At 37.9% G+C, this 13222-nt stretch overlaps 1 protein-coding gene across 1 annotated transcript; it reads left to right on the top strand.

Annotated features, from left to right (window-relative positions):
* Positions 1-2328: 2328 nt before the first annotated feature.
* Positions 2329-5232, top strand: LOC107813915 (protein indeterminate-domain 16-like). Its single transcript, XM_016639235.2, has 3 exons — positions 2329-2801; positions 2944-3343; positions 4230-5232. The coding sequence occupies exons 1-3, from the start codon at positions 2702-2704 to the stop codon at positions 5017-5019; spliced, it is 1290 nt and encodes a 429-aa protein (XP_016494721.1). The 5' UTR covers positions 2329-2701; the 3' UTR covers positions 5020-5232.
* The last annotated feature ends 7990 nt before the right edge of the window (positions 5233-13222 follow it).

Consider the following 13222-nt stretch of genomic DNA (forward strand, 5'->3'; position numbering starts at 1 on the left):
TAAAAAAAACTTAAAAAATTTTATGTTTAAATTGACGGTCAAAATTAAGCAATTTGAATCTCGATAAACGAAAAGTGTCATATAAATTGGGGCGAAAAGAGTACAAGATTCGGATCTAAATATTCATTTTCATTATTTCTTAGTACATCTTTTTGAATTAATTTATGGGAGAGAACAATGATGATGATCATATTGGTGCACGCAGGGAGCGTGGATCTGTCTATATATAACTTCTCCCTTTGATCTTTTTCAGTCGTGAAATATGACAAAATTAAATCTCATCCAAAAGAATTGCTGGAGCTTCCTTTTCTTTTTCCTCCACTTTCCTTTCTTCTCACCTTTTTTGTTTCTTTTTGGGTCAAACAAATTTCTTCTGCTTTATTTGGGAAAGCTATAATAGGCATTCGTCACTGCTATTAAAATGGAGTTTAGATTTTAGCCATAACAATATAAATATTATATCAATGGAAGTAGATAGCTAGGTTAGTATTGATACTGAAAGGAAGAAAGAAAAAAACATGCATGGTGATTGCCAGCACGTTCTCTTTTCAAAGAGGAATATTACAGCTCCATATATAACACATTTCAACCCCACCCTCTAAACCAAAATGTACATTCAATTTGACCACCTTTTTTTTAATTTCCTAATTACCGTACCCTATCTAATGAATTAATTACTGGAATTTGCTTCAGTACACATGGTGTACTAATTATTACAGCATTTTTATTTTCATTGCCAAAGGTATTGCCTAATTTTCTTAACCAGTAAGTTTTTCTTGTGATTCCTTTTCCTTTTTGTTTCCTTCATTAGGAAGTTTATGTGAAGTTTATGTATGTATGTATGTATTATATACCCGCCAAACAAGAGATTTGAACATTATTATTCAAATAGTTTAACCTCTAGCTACTTAATTGTACTAACATGTAAAAAGCACATTACAAATAATATATTTGATAAATACAGCCTAATGCATAAAGTATTTTGTGTTCACGCAAGGTCCTGAGAAGGGTCATATCCCAAGAATGTAGGCAATCCATGTTGTTATTAATTAGCATGCAGCTCATGATTAGTCCTCTAATGGAACCGAAATTTCGGCACATTATAACACTATATATCTCTCCAATTTTTGTTTGTTATTGAACTATATATAATTGCTCAAAAATATCAGGGTTTTATTTTTTTTATTTTTTTTATTTTTTTTTGGGGGTGGGGGGTTGGTTAAAGACAACCTTTAAGGCTGATCAATGAATTATTACTCTTTATTTATTTGTCATCACAAGTTGAATTGTTTTCCCCCGACATTACAATTTAAACCACTATTTGAGTGGAAGAATTTGACTCACTAGGTGACGAGTTAAAAAAGAAATTTTCGATATTAATTAATATAGTTTAATCGATTGTACACAAGTTATTTATTTTTGTCTAAATGTCATTTGCATAAGAATCAAGCTGTTGCTAACACTGTTTTATTGATGCTCTTGTTTTACCAAAAGTTAATACTCTTGTACTTAATAGTGCAATCTCACACACCAAGTAATCCCCTATGAAATGACCAAAGAATCCTTCAGCTAGCTTTGACCAAACAGTCTTTTCAAATAAAAAAAGCTGCCTGCAAATTCGAATCATTGTGCAGCAGCAGCTTCGGGAGTAGGGATTGGGTGTCCGTTTCCACTCTATTAGCAGCCATGAACGGAGGGATGGAATGGTAATTTCGTATGGTAAGCAAAATTGATTTAATTTTTTACGGAATTTAAAAGAAGTACGTAGAATAAAAAATGTAGCAACAGTAGATAAAGTTAATCTACAAAAGTTGGTAACTTTTTTACTACTCCCTCCTTTAAAAAATAATGCTATTTTCTTTATTCTTTAATGCTAAAGTATCGAAAAAGTATAGATTTATGTAAAAGAATAAAATCTCTTTTAAGAAATTAAATTTAGAACAATTATAATAAATGTCTAACAAAAGAAGTATAAGGTTACTGTATGCATAGAAAGACGGTTGACAAAAATGAAATCCTTACGTATACGTTGTATGTGGAACTTATGGCCCTGTGGGTGTTATAATGCTGGTGTCTACTTTGTATTTATGTATCCAAAATTACTGTGCCCATGAAATAATGATCTTCTGTTTGTTTTGTTTGGTTTCTTTCTTTTTCTTCTTTGTCTTCACTACTCTAGTTGATATCAAATTTGGAACATTGTGATTGGGTCAAGAATCCTCTCAAATACTCACCCAACACCCCACCCCCTCAAAATACACCCCAACACCCTACCAAAATTGAAAAATAAAAAGAGAGAAAAAGAAAAAGGGCTTTTAATTTTTGTGCCGAACCTAACCTTGAAGTTTATTAAGGGGGAGTGACTCTTCAACAATATCTGGCAAAGGCAAAGGGCAAAGGTTAGGAGAGAAAGCTGATGAAAAGCTGAAAGTTGAAAAGCTAAACGAAAGGCTGATGATAACCGAAAGAGAGAAAGTAAAGAAGAAAAGAGCCTTTTTATTATTTTCCCTCACGTTGTTAGCTGTATCTTCTTCTTCTTCTTCTCCTTTTCTCATAACCCAACCCCATCTCTCTTTTCTCCATAGTTTATCTTGTTCTTAACTTTTGCTTCATTTTTTTTTCTCTGCCAAAAAACCTAAGTTTTTTTTTTACTGAATTCCGATATCCAAATCCAGAAATAGTGAGTTAAAATCTATCAGTCATGTTAAGCAACAATCCATCTTCTTCATCCGACCCGTTTACTTGCTCAGAAAATGGAAACAATGCTAATAGAAGAAAAAGAAGACCCGCAGGAACCCCAGGTATGCAAAATTCAATGAATATGACGCCTTTCCATTTTTATTATATTTTATCTGATACAATTCAATTATATTGTTGTTTTATTTGATCGGGCAAAATAAGCTAATGAGTTTGCTTTTATTTGCACCATGAAATTGCCACTAGATCCGGATGCAGAAGTGGTATCGCTCTCACCAAAAACATTACTAGAATCAGATCGATACGTATGTGAGATCTGTAACCAAGGATTTCAAAGGGACCAAAACTTACAGATGCACAGAAGAAGGCATAAGGTGCCATGGAAATTGCTCAAAAGAGAAACCCCAATTGTTAGAAAGCGCGTTTTCGTATGCCCAGAACCCACTTGTCTACACCATGATCCTTGTCATGCTTTAGGAGATCTCGTCGGTATTAAAAAGCATTTCCGTAGAAAACACAGCAATCACAAGCAGTGGGTCTGTGAAAAATGCTCGAAAGGATATGCTGTTCAGTCTGATTACAAAGCTCATCTTAAAACTTGTGGTACTCGTGGTCATTCCTGTGATTGTGGTCGCGTTTTCTCAAGGTTAATTAATTTCTTCTTCTTCTTCTACTACTACGTTACTTCTACACTACACTAGTACTACTACTTGGTTTATTCTTTTCAAACGGTATTCTCGAGATGGTGGCTCTATCTTCTTGGACTACTATATTCAGTTCTACGGATGAGTAGTACGAATGTCATGTCTTGGTCAAAACAAAACAATTTCTTTATGAGGGTTTTCGGAATTTTTGATTTTGTAACGGCTGTTTAGGCTTTTGGAAAAGAAACAGTGTCCGCAAAATTAGAAAGCGGTTTCCCTCGGCTGTTAGCTGCCTTAATATTACTTTATTTTATACTTTTAAACAGTTTTATGGACGGTTATTAACTACAGTCTCAAAAACTCGTGTTTCGTAGGTCATTCTTGATGCTTTAATTAATTTTTTATATATATAAAAATTAAGAATCTCGATCCTTTTTGTTCAGCTAATCAACGTGTTTTGGCATTCATACTCTTTTTCATTATTCTATGTTTCCGAGAGGAATGAATTTGACTTCCCAAAAAAACATTCTGCTTGCTAATTAATTAAGAAGAATGAGACAGTTAAATATTAGCTCAACTGTTTTTTTTTTCTTTTTCTTCTTCTTTTACAATTCTTTACAGGTTCGTCTTATCGTAAGTTAAATGTGTATTTATGAACACCATCTTCAGATATAGTTCCTGTAATTTTACTAAGCTTTCATTTTGGTTACTTGTTCCTACATTCATCAATGATAAGCTGAGAATTTTCAGCATTTGATGAAGTTGTCCTTTTTTTTTTACTTTTTCCATTACACCCAAAATCATTACTACTTTACTTTTATTCAAACAAGTAGTAGTAATAATTTGCATGACCAAAAAATGATTACTTATATTCCTCTCTTTTATTAGGGTGGAAAGCTTCATTGAACACCAAGATGCTTGTAGCATGGGAAGACTCCGATCAGAATCACAATCTTTACATCCATCTAATTGTCTTTCTCGTACAGCTTCAAGTCCTAGCCCCTCAAGTGACACAAATCTCAGCACAACACCTTGGGCTACTACTTTGCTCCAAAATCTGTCGTCATCCACAGCTACGCATCATGTTAATCCAAACATAATCAAGAATTCCACAAAGCAACGACACAATTTAGAGCTTCAGCTCTTGACTACCACTACATCATCATCTAGCCCGTTTGATGTCTCGGTATCGTCCAAACCAAACGAAGATCACTCAACTTATAATCTCCAACTCTCCATTGGTTCCTCAGATTTCAACGAGAGAAACGAGTCGTCAGAAAATGCTACGGCATTGGATGCTTTAAAGCTTAAAGATGAAGCGAGGGAGCAGTTAAAACTAGCGATGGCAGAAAAAGCATATGCTGAAGAAGCAAGGCAACAAACGAAGAGGCAAATTGAGTTAGCCGAGCAGGAATTTGCTAATGCTAAGAGAATTCGGCAACAAGCACAAGTGGAGTTAGATAAGGCTAATGCTTTGAAAAAACAAGCTATCAAGCAAATAAACTCTACTCTTTCGCAAATAACTTGCCATTCTTGCAAACAGAAGTTTCAAGCTCCTCCTTCAGATGAGAATAATTCGTTAACGTTGAGTTATATTTCTTCGGCTTTAACAGAAGGACATCATGAAGTTGGCAAGAATATCAACGAAACCAATCATCTCAAACTTTCTCAACGTTAGTTCCTCAACACTACCTCTAGCTCTATTGTATTTCTTTTTTTTTTTTTTTTGGGGTTTCTTGCTTATATGATTATACCTAGAAGTGTAGCGAGAGTGGCGTTAAGAATAGTTAATGAGGGGGTACTGGGTGTTATTTGTTTATTTAATTCTTGCACGGTGACTGTCATAATGGTGTTTTTCAGCAAGGCAATAATGTGAGATTTCTCGGTATCAAGATTTGCAGGGGTTCTTGATTCTACTACTGGTAGTCATCAATATAGTGACTATATCATTCATGAGTTGAATGAGCTGTAGTCTTCTTCTTTATTCCTAAAAAGAAAATAAAGAAACTGAAAAAAGAGAGAACTAAATAATATTATCTGGTCTAACCTCTCAACATTGTGGTAGTGTTAGATTTTGCGTTTGGACTATTTGAAGATCTTTGTTGGCTGAGGTGGTCAGAAAAATGGTGGTGAGTCCAATGGGTCCAGGCAATAAAGATATGTACTGCCAATAAAATAATTGCTTAAAATTTGAAAAACAGAAAAAAGCAAGTAGAGAAGGAGAAAGAAAGAAGGGAATCAGATAATAGTCCTTTTCCCCTCCTCTGCTAGTCTGCATCCTTATATAAATGTTAATGGAAAAACACCATGTTTTTCAGTGCCAAAGTTGTAATGGTTGATGACAGACTAGTCCCTTTCACAGACACAAACAAACTCCATTATATTCATTCACCAGTACTATTCATCATCCCCTCTTTTTCTTCTTCTTCTTTTTTTTTTTTCTATTTTTTCCTTTTCCACTTATTTTCTTTTGTTTCTTAGTTTTGGTGTAACTGGTAAAGTTACTGTCACGTGATCAGGAGGTTATGAGTTCGAGTCAGGAAAATAACATCTTGCAGAAATGTAGGATAATAGATTCTTGTGTCGTGGATCCCGCGCATAAAGGGAGCTTAATGCAACTAGCTGTCCCTTCTTTATTTCCTCCAATCTAATTTGTTTCTCCCTTCATCAGAATCCGTAGCTGCTGAAGCAATGAAACAGTGAGAGTACAGTTCCAGTGAGTGTCTGAGCAAAAAGACGAAAGCATCTTTCCTTTTATGCAGAGACCGTTCGCTTTTGGAACAACTCTAGTTCAATGCTATTGAGAAAATTTAAGTGGGTGTTCGTCTTTATTCATGACTTTGCGCAAACCAAAAGAGTCTTCTCCCAAACATATCCACTTTCTTTCCTGTATTTTTTTGGTTAAATTGCATGTGAACCCTTATAGATGATTTTTATCCTCCTTGTTAAGAATCACACTTAATTTTAGGACTATAAACAGTATCTAGTGATCACATAAAAAATACTCCTTCCGTTTCAATTTATATAACGTAGTTTGACTCGGTACGGAATTTAAGAAAAAAAAAAGACTTTTGAAACTTGTAGTCTTAAAAGCTTAAGGAGTAAAAGTTTTGTAGGACATGATATTTGTGTGATTATAAAATTTAAAAGTTTCTCATTAAGGATAAAATGAGTAAAATGAAGAGATAAAATTGATTATAGAAATGTGTATTCTTTTTTGAATGGACTAGTAAGAAAAATGTGTCATCTAATTTGAAACAAGGGAGTATCTACATTCAATCGACACTATAAGTAAGATTTGTAACATAAAAATAACCATGTTTACATACTATTTACATACCTAAATAGTATGTAAATAGTACATACTATTTACATCGTCTTGTCAGGGTATATAAAGGAAGAGGTCTGATATTTTCCTTGTATTAGCAAAATTGATCAAATTTTCCTTCCCATTTTTTGTCAATCCATACCTTTATCATTATTGATCGTCTCGCGGAGCTCCAGATTAAAATGAATGGATTTCATGTATGCCCAAATTTCTTTGACAAAAAAAGTACCCTTCAACTTTTGATTATTGTTTAAAATATTCCAAATTGGAGGTTCATTAGGGGTCAAGAGCAAAAATGAAACTTAATAAAAAAACAAAAGAGGGCATGTCATACAAGAATTTAACCGAGGGCAAAGCTGCTCAGTTTTAAATAATATAAGAGCAAGTTTGACCTTTCTCCTGAAAAATAATGTGCTTGACTGTTGTGGAGATAACGAAAAGAAAGTTTTAACTAGTTATTGCTTTATCCATTCACAAGAAATTTGATCACCATTAATCCTGTTTTGCAAGTTTATTATTTTTAGTTAGATTATCATTTTTCTCGGACCTTTATGTTTTGTTTTCGGAGATTTTATTGTCTAATGACCAAAGTCAATCTATTTATTAATTCATTCATTCGACCGTTGAAACTGAATCATATCAACTCTATTGGAAATATTACATTATCCGTGTATTATTATGAGTAAAGATCAGTGTTTGTGCTAAGTTGTTTAAAATCAAAAACAGGCCTTTAACAACAGACAAAGATCCCTCTTTCATGTCTTTTCAACGAATTAAGACTACCGACCTACGCAGTATAATCAAAATAATCATTCTTCCTTTTTAACGAAGAAAATTTCCATGTCCTTTTAGACTCGCGCAACTTATTTTTCTCCATCCTTCGTATATACAGTATTTGACTTGCCTTTTTGGCAATGCCCCCACACTTCATCCCTCCACTCTTTCAATGTTCTTCTTATTGTTCGGGCCGTTCCACATAGCGATTGTTGGCCCAAGTAAAATTTGTTTTCATGATTGATAAAGGAACTCAAGCATGAACCCGATTTATAGTGTACACAGATACGGGTAGAATTCAGGCACAAGGTATGCACGTGAGGGAGATAAGCTTAAGTGATTATATCTGATATCTCTTGAACACAAAGGTTATATAATTGAGTAGGAGAAGGACTCCTTACTCGAGAGAACTCTATCCTAGATAAGGGAGGAGTTAGAAGTTAAAGACAACTAGAACTCTTCCACCAAGAAAGACTATAGCATTGACACTCTAGTTATTTTTCCTTATTCTACTAACTCTATATATTTCAGGATGTTCTCATTTTACAGTGATGCACAAACGCTGAAGTTAAACGTGAGTTGAGAGCAAAATAGCAAGGCATTTTGCAAGCAATTCGTGTGTGATTCAAGTGTGCGAACCTGAAGCTACATGAACCAGATAGAAGAACCAGCTCCAAGTGTCCATCTTTTATTCTAGTTTCATTGTAGTAGGTATTTCAAATTGTATCTTTCAGTTTTATCTAGAAGTAATTGTACTAGGTACTCTGAGTATTGTATTCAAGTTAGAGTTAACTTGAAGTTCCTGCAATAGTTAGAGGCTGGTTGCCACAAAGGGATTAGAGGTAATCCTAAGGTTTACAAAGAGTTTTGTAAATGTTATTTTGGCTCAGTGATTTAGTGAAGTGTTGAGGAAAATTCTTCTGAGGAGTAGGTCGTGGTTTTTTCACCTTTTGAGTCGGGTGTTTTCCACGTAAAAATACTTGTGCTCTTTATTTTTTGTATTTACTATTTTGCAACAGTAGTATAAGGAACACATAGAAGAATCATATTCTTCTATAATCTGTGCATGCAAAAAATTGGACACCACACAAATCACCCCTCTCTCTTGTGTGGTAGTGAAGTATAAAATATCAATTGGTATCCGAGCGGGTTATCCTTGAAGAGGCATATACCTTAGGAGAAGATCAATATGAGTGTACCACCTGAAAACTGGGAAGGGCAATCCACTGCTAGGCCACCACTCTTTAATGGCCAGTACTACTCTTGGTGGAAAAACAAGATGAGATATTACATTATAGGAGAGGACTATGAACTATGAGATATTGTCAACGATGGTCCACTGGCTACCTTGAAGAAAAATTCTGAAGCAGTAGATGTGCCAAAGACAATAGTAGATTACACTGCTGAGGACTTGAGGAAGTGGGAGAAGAATGCTAAAATCAAGAAATGGCTTGTTTGTGGACTTGGTCCAGATGAGTACAAAAGAATCCAATGTTGTACCACTTCTAAACAAATTTGAGACACACTACAAGTGGCTCACGAAGGAACACCTCAGGTGAAGAGATCCAGCGAAACTCTACTATACTCTCAGTATGAGAGCTTTGCTATCAAGGAAGGAGAAACCATTCAAGAAATATACACAAGGTTCACTACACTAACAAATGAGCTAAAATCTCATGGAAGGATTATTCTTGAAGAAGAAAGGGTTGAGAAGATACTGACTAGAGTTTTGCCTATCACTTGGGAAAGAAAAATCACTGCCATATAGGAATCAAAGAATATTGCCATTCTTCCATTGGATGAATTAATTGGAAATCTTACTGCCTATGAACTTAGAAAACAAACCATGAAGATGGATGTACCTAAGAAGGAAAGGAGATTAGCTCTCAGAATCACTGAAGGTTCTGATCTAAGATGATGAAATAGCTATGATCACCAAAGAATTCAACAAGTACCTGAGGAGAGGAAAATGTTATTCAAGAAGTGGAAGCTACAACAAATTTAAATCTCCGGAGAAGCAAACCAACGATGGCTGCTACAAGTGTGGAAAGACTGATCACCATATCAAGAATTATCCTTTATGGGAAATTGAATGGAAAAAAGAAAGACTTAAACGAAGCAACAGGAAGAAGGAACATGTTGAACCCAAGAAACGCAACAACAAAGGAACAACAAAGGGTATGGTCGATACTTGGGGAGAAGGCTCAGTTGAAAGCTCAGATGATGACGATGATGATGAACGAGCACTTATGGCCATTGGAGAATCTGACGAAGAAGCTGAGGTAAGTGTATCTCATCTCAAAGACAAAATGAATAGATCAATAACATCTCTCTCTGTCTCTTTTCTCTCTAACTTGCTCATCATTATTAGCTCGAGGCCGTTCTAGCATTTACTACTATCTCACTTGTTCTTCATTTATTGCTTGATGTTGGCCATAAAGAACCTTGTTTAATCATATCATAATTGTTATTCCATTCCCGAATACCCCCGCTAGCTCGAGCTCGAGCCCAAGTATCAACCCTGAGGTCCTCCATCGACCAGTCCGAAGCCAGGGCAGCAAGCCCCTCGGTTTGATTACTGCCTCGCTTTAGCTTGCATTTCATCGTTAAACTTCATATTCCTAGCATCATCTTCTCTAACAACTAGTATAAAAATAGATCACGTATTTTTAGAATCCCATTTACAAATTTAATTGTTGTTACTATTTTCACGGTAAATAGTTTGGCGCCCACTGTGGGGCTAAAAATAATAGTGATTATTTTCTTGCTGGTTTCATTGCGCAAACGCAAGTTATCTATCACGCTTTTTCTTGTCTGAGATCTTTGATTCCAGGTCAAAATGTCTAGCTCGGTAAACAGAGTCGAGAACGACAACCTCGAAAACCATGGGGAAATGGCGTGGTTGTTCCAGCTATTGAAACGCAACCACATGACCCCGATAATGCGCCCAGGCCAATTCCAGCAGACGTGGATTCACAGGACGCACAACAGGTCGACGAGATCTCACATACCAGTAGGAGCGTACGACATAACGACCGACAAGAAGCCCAGAGAACCCCGGCCCGGGAATAACAGGAAGTTAGTCTTCATGTTATTTTTGAAATGTTGAAGGCACAACAGTTGGCCATCGCTCAACTACAAAGCCATCCGAAGACTACCAGTACAACGACGCCGGAAACAGCTCCCCCCGCCGAATGAGCACCCGAGAGATCAAGCAATAACGGATTGGTAGCCGACCCTGCCATAATAAAGATGCTTGAGGACCTCACCAAAAGGATTAAATCGGGTGAGAAAATGATAGCGGCCAACGATAAAAAGATCGAGACCTACAACTCTAGGGTCGATCAGATCCTAGGTGCACCCTCGGTCCTCAAAGGCGTGGATTTGAAGAAGTTCATACAAAGGCCATTCCTCGAGGAAGCGGCCCCGAAGCCCATTCCAAAGAAGTTCAGAATGTCGTAACTCCCTAAGTACAATAGTACCACCGATCCTAATGAACACGTTACTACCTACACCCGCGCAGTAAAAGGCAACAATATAAAGAATGATGAGATCGAGTCTGTATTGCTAAAAAAATTCGGGAAAACACTCTCGAAGGGAGCCATGATGTGGTACCACAACTTGGCTCCTAATTCTATAGATTCATTTGCCATGTTAGCAGATTCTTTCGTGAAGGCGTATGCCGGAGCCATCAAGGTAGCGACAAGACAATCTGACGTATTCAAGATCAAACAAAGAGAGAACGAGATGCTGCGGGAATTCGTGTCCCGCTTTCAGATGGAATGGATGGAGCTACCACCGATCTCCGACGACTGGGCAGTTAAGGCCTTCACCCAAGGCCTGAACGAATAAAGCTGGTGGCTTCAAAACAGCTGATATAGAACCTGATCGAGTATTCGGCCGTAACCTAGTCGGACATCCACAACCGGTACCAGTCAAAAATCAGAGTTGAGGATGACCAGTTGGGAGCCCCTTCGGGCTCAGTGTACCCAAACAGGCTCCTAGAAAAGGAACCAAAGCCAAACAAAGAAAGATATCAACCATACCTCGAGGATAGGAGGAACGCCCCGAGGCGCAACCTACCCCGCAATGATCGGAGGGTGGATCAAGGACAAGACCCTCAGGGGCTCATCAATAGAGCCCGGATCAATCAAAACGTAGTACCAATAGGCGCACCCCACCTGTCAGAATACAACTTCAACGTCGATGTGACAGACATCGTGTTCGCTATCAACAAGATCAAAGACACCAAATGTCCCAAACTGATACAGTTAGATCCTTCACAAAGGAATTACAACTTAGTATGCGAGTTTCATAACCCGCACGGCCACAGGACCGAGGATTGTCATCAACTGTGAGAGGAGGTAGCTTGGCTGCTTAACAAAGGGCATCTCTGAGAGTTTCTTAGCGACCGAGCCAAAAGTCAGTTCCGAGAAAGGGGGGCAACCAAGAAGAACGAGGCAAACGAGCCGCAGCACGACATCCATACAATCACGGGGGTGCCGATGCCCCACAGGAACCCGTAATAAGAAGAACAAAAATATCGATCACCAGAGAAAAGCGAACTCGGGGATATGTCACCGAAGACACCCTCACATTCAGCGAAGAAGACACCGCGACCCTGTCTCAACCTCACAACGACGCCCTGGTAATTTCCTTCTTTGTAAATTCTTTTCAGATAAAACGTGTACTCATGGATCCAGGTAGCTCGGCCAATATTGTCAGGTCGAGGGTAATAGAACAACTCGGATTGCTCGACCAAATCATGCCCTCCACTCGGGTACTCAACGGATTCAACATGGCAAGCGAAACAATGAAAAGAGAAATCATCCTCCCGGTCACCGTAGCGGGCACGACTCAAGACACCAAATTCCATGACATTGATAGAGACATGATGTATAACGCCTTATTCGGGCGGCCATGGATACACTGCATGAGAGCAGTGCCATCCACCCTTCACCAGATGATAAAATTTCCAACAAAGGATGGGATCAAAACAGTCTACGGGGAACAGCATGCAACAAAGGAAATGTTCGCAATACACGACGTGGTACCAACATTCTTGCCTCCGCCCTCAAATAAGCCAAATGGCGAATCAGGTCTCACCCTCGATCGAACTTAACAAAACAAAGCAGAAGTCCGTACCGCATCTTTGCCTCAGGCAATTACAACAAGTCAATCCCGAGGCATCGCCAACGCATCTCACTTCAAGGTACGACCATCTCCCCTTTTTGTTTCAAATTCAAAACTTACCTCTCTGCAGGAACCCGACCCGAGCTATCATAACACTGGCACTGCCTGAAGACCTCAAGGCTTTAAAAACACACCCATTGCACTCTTTTCCTTCGATCGAGTTTTAGTCCCAAACGAATGGTTTTTACCGGCAAGGTTTTTAACGAGGCAGCGTCTACGAATTGCCTAAGGAAAACTCCACAAATACTCAAGACTCCTCTTGCAGACAACTTTCTGAGCAATGAGAGGCGTTCCCCCGGAAAGCTACCTGCTCGAAAAGGTTTTTTTGAAACACCAAACGGGTCCCTGTAGGAAAACAATGTACCAGGCCAAACGGTCGAATAAACCGCGCCCATATAGTCAGGCTCCCATTGGCAAACGCGTGTACTATTGTACCAAACAGTCAAAGAATATTTTTTGTCAAAATACACCTTCGTAAAGTAGGATTGCAATTCTCTCACCGAAAAACATCCTGAACCCTCGGGACTAACGCCAGCAGTTCGCCGCTCAGATGGCCTCCAGGTCGAAACTCCAAAATCACAGAGCC

The sequence above is a fragment of the Nicotiana tabacum genome, chromosome 6 (assembly GCF_000715075.1).
Source record: "Nicotiana tabacum cultivar K326 chromosome 6, ASM71507v2, whole genome shotgun sequence".
Classification (NCBI taxonomy): domain Eukaryota; kingdom Viridiplantae; phylum Streptophyta; class Magnoliopsida; order Solanales; family Solanaceae; genus Nicotiana; species Nicotiana tabacum.

Bases quoted from the DNA above. Each gene is read 5' to 3' on its own strand.
- LOC107813915 (XM_016639235.2), top strand. From the start codon at position 2,702: ATGTTAAGCAACAATCCATCTTCTTCATCCGACCCGTTTACTTGCTCA. The intron at 2,802-2,943 runs GTATGCAAAATT...AATTGCCACTAG, and splicing joins AAGACCCGCAGGAACCCCAG to ATCCGGATGCAGAAGTGGTA. The intron at 3,344-4,229 runs GTTAATTAATTT...CTCTTTTATTAG, and splicing joins TGTGGTCGCGTTTTCTCAAG to GGTGGAAAGCTTCATTGAAC.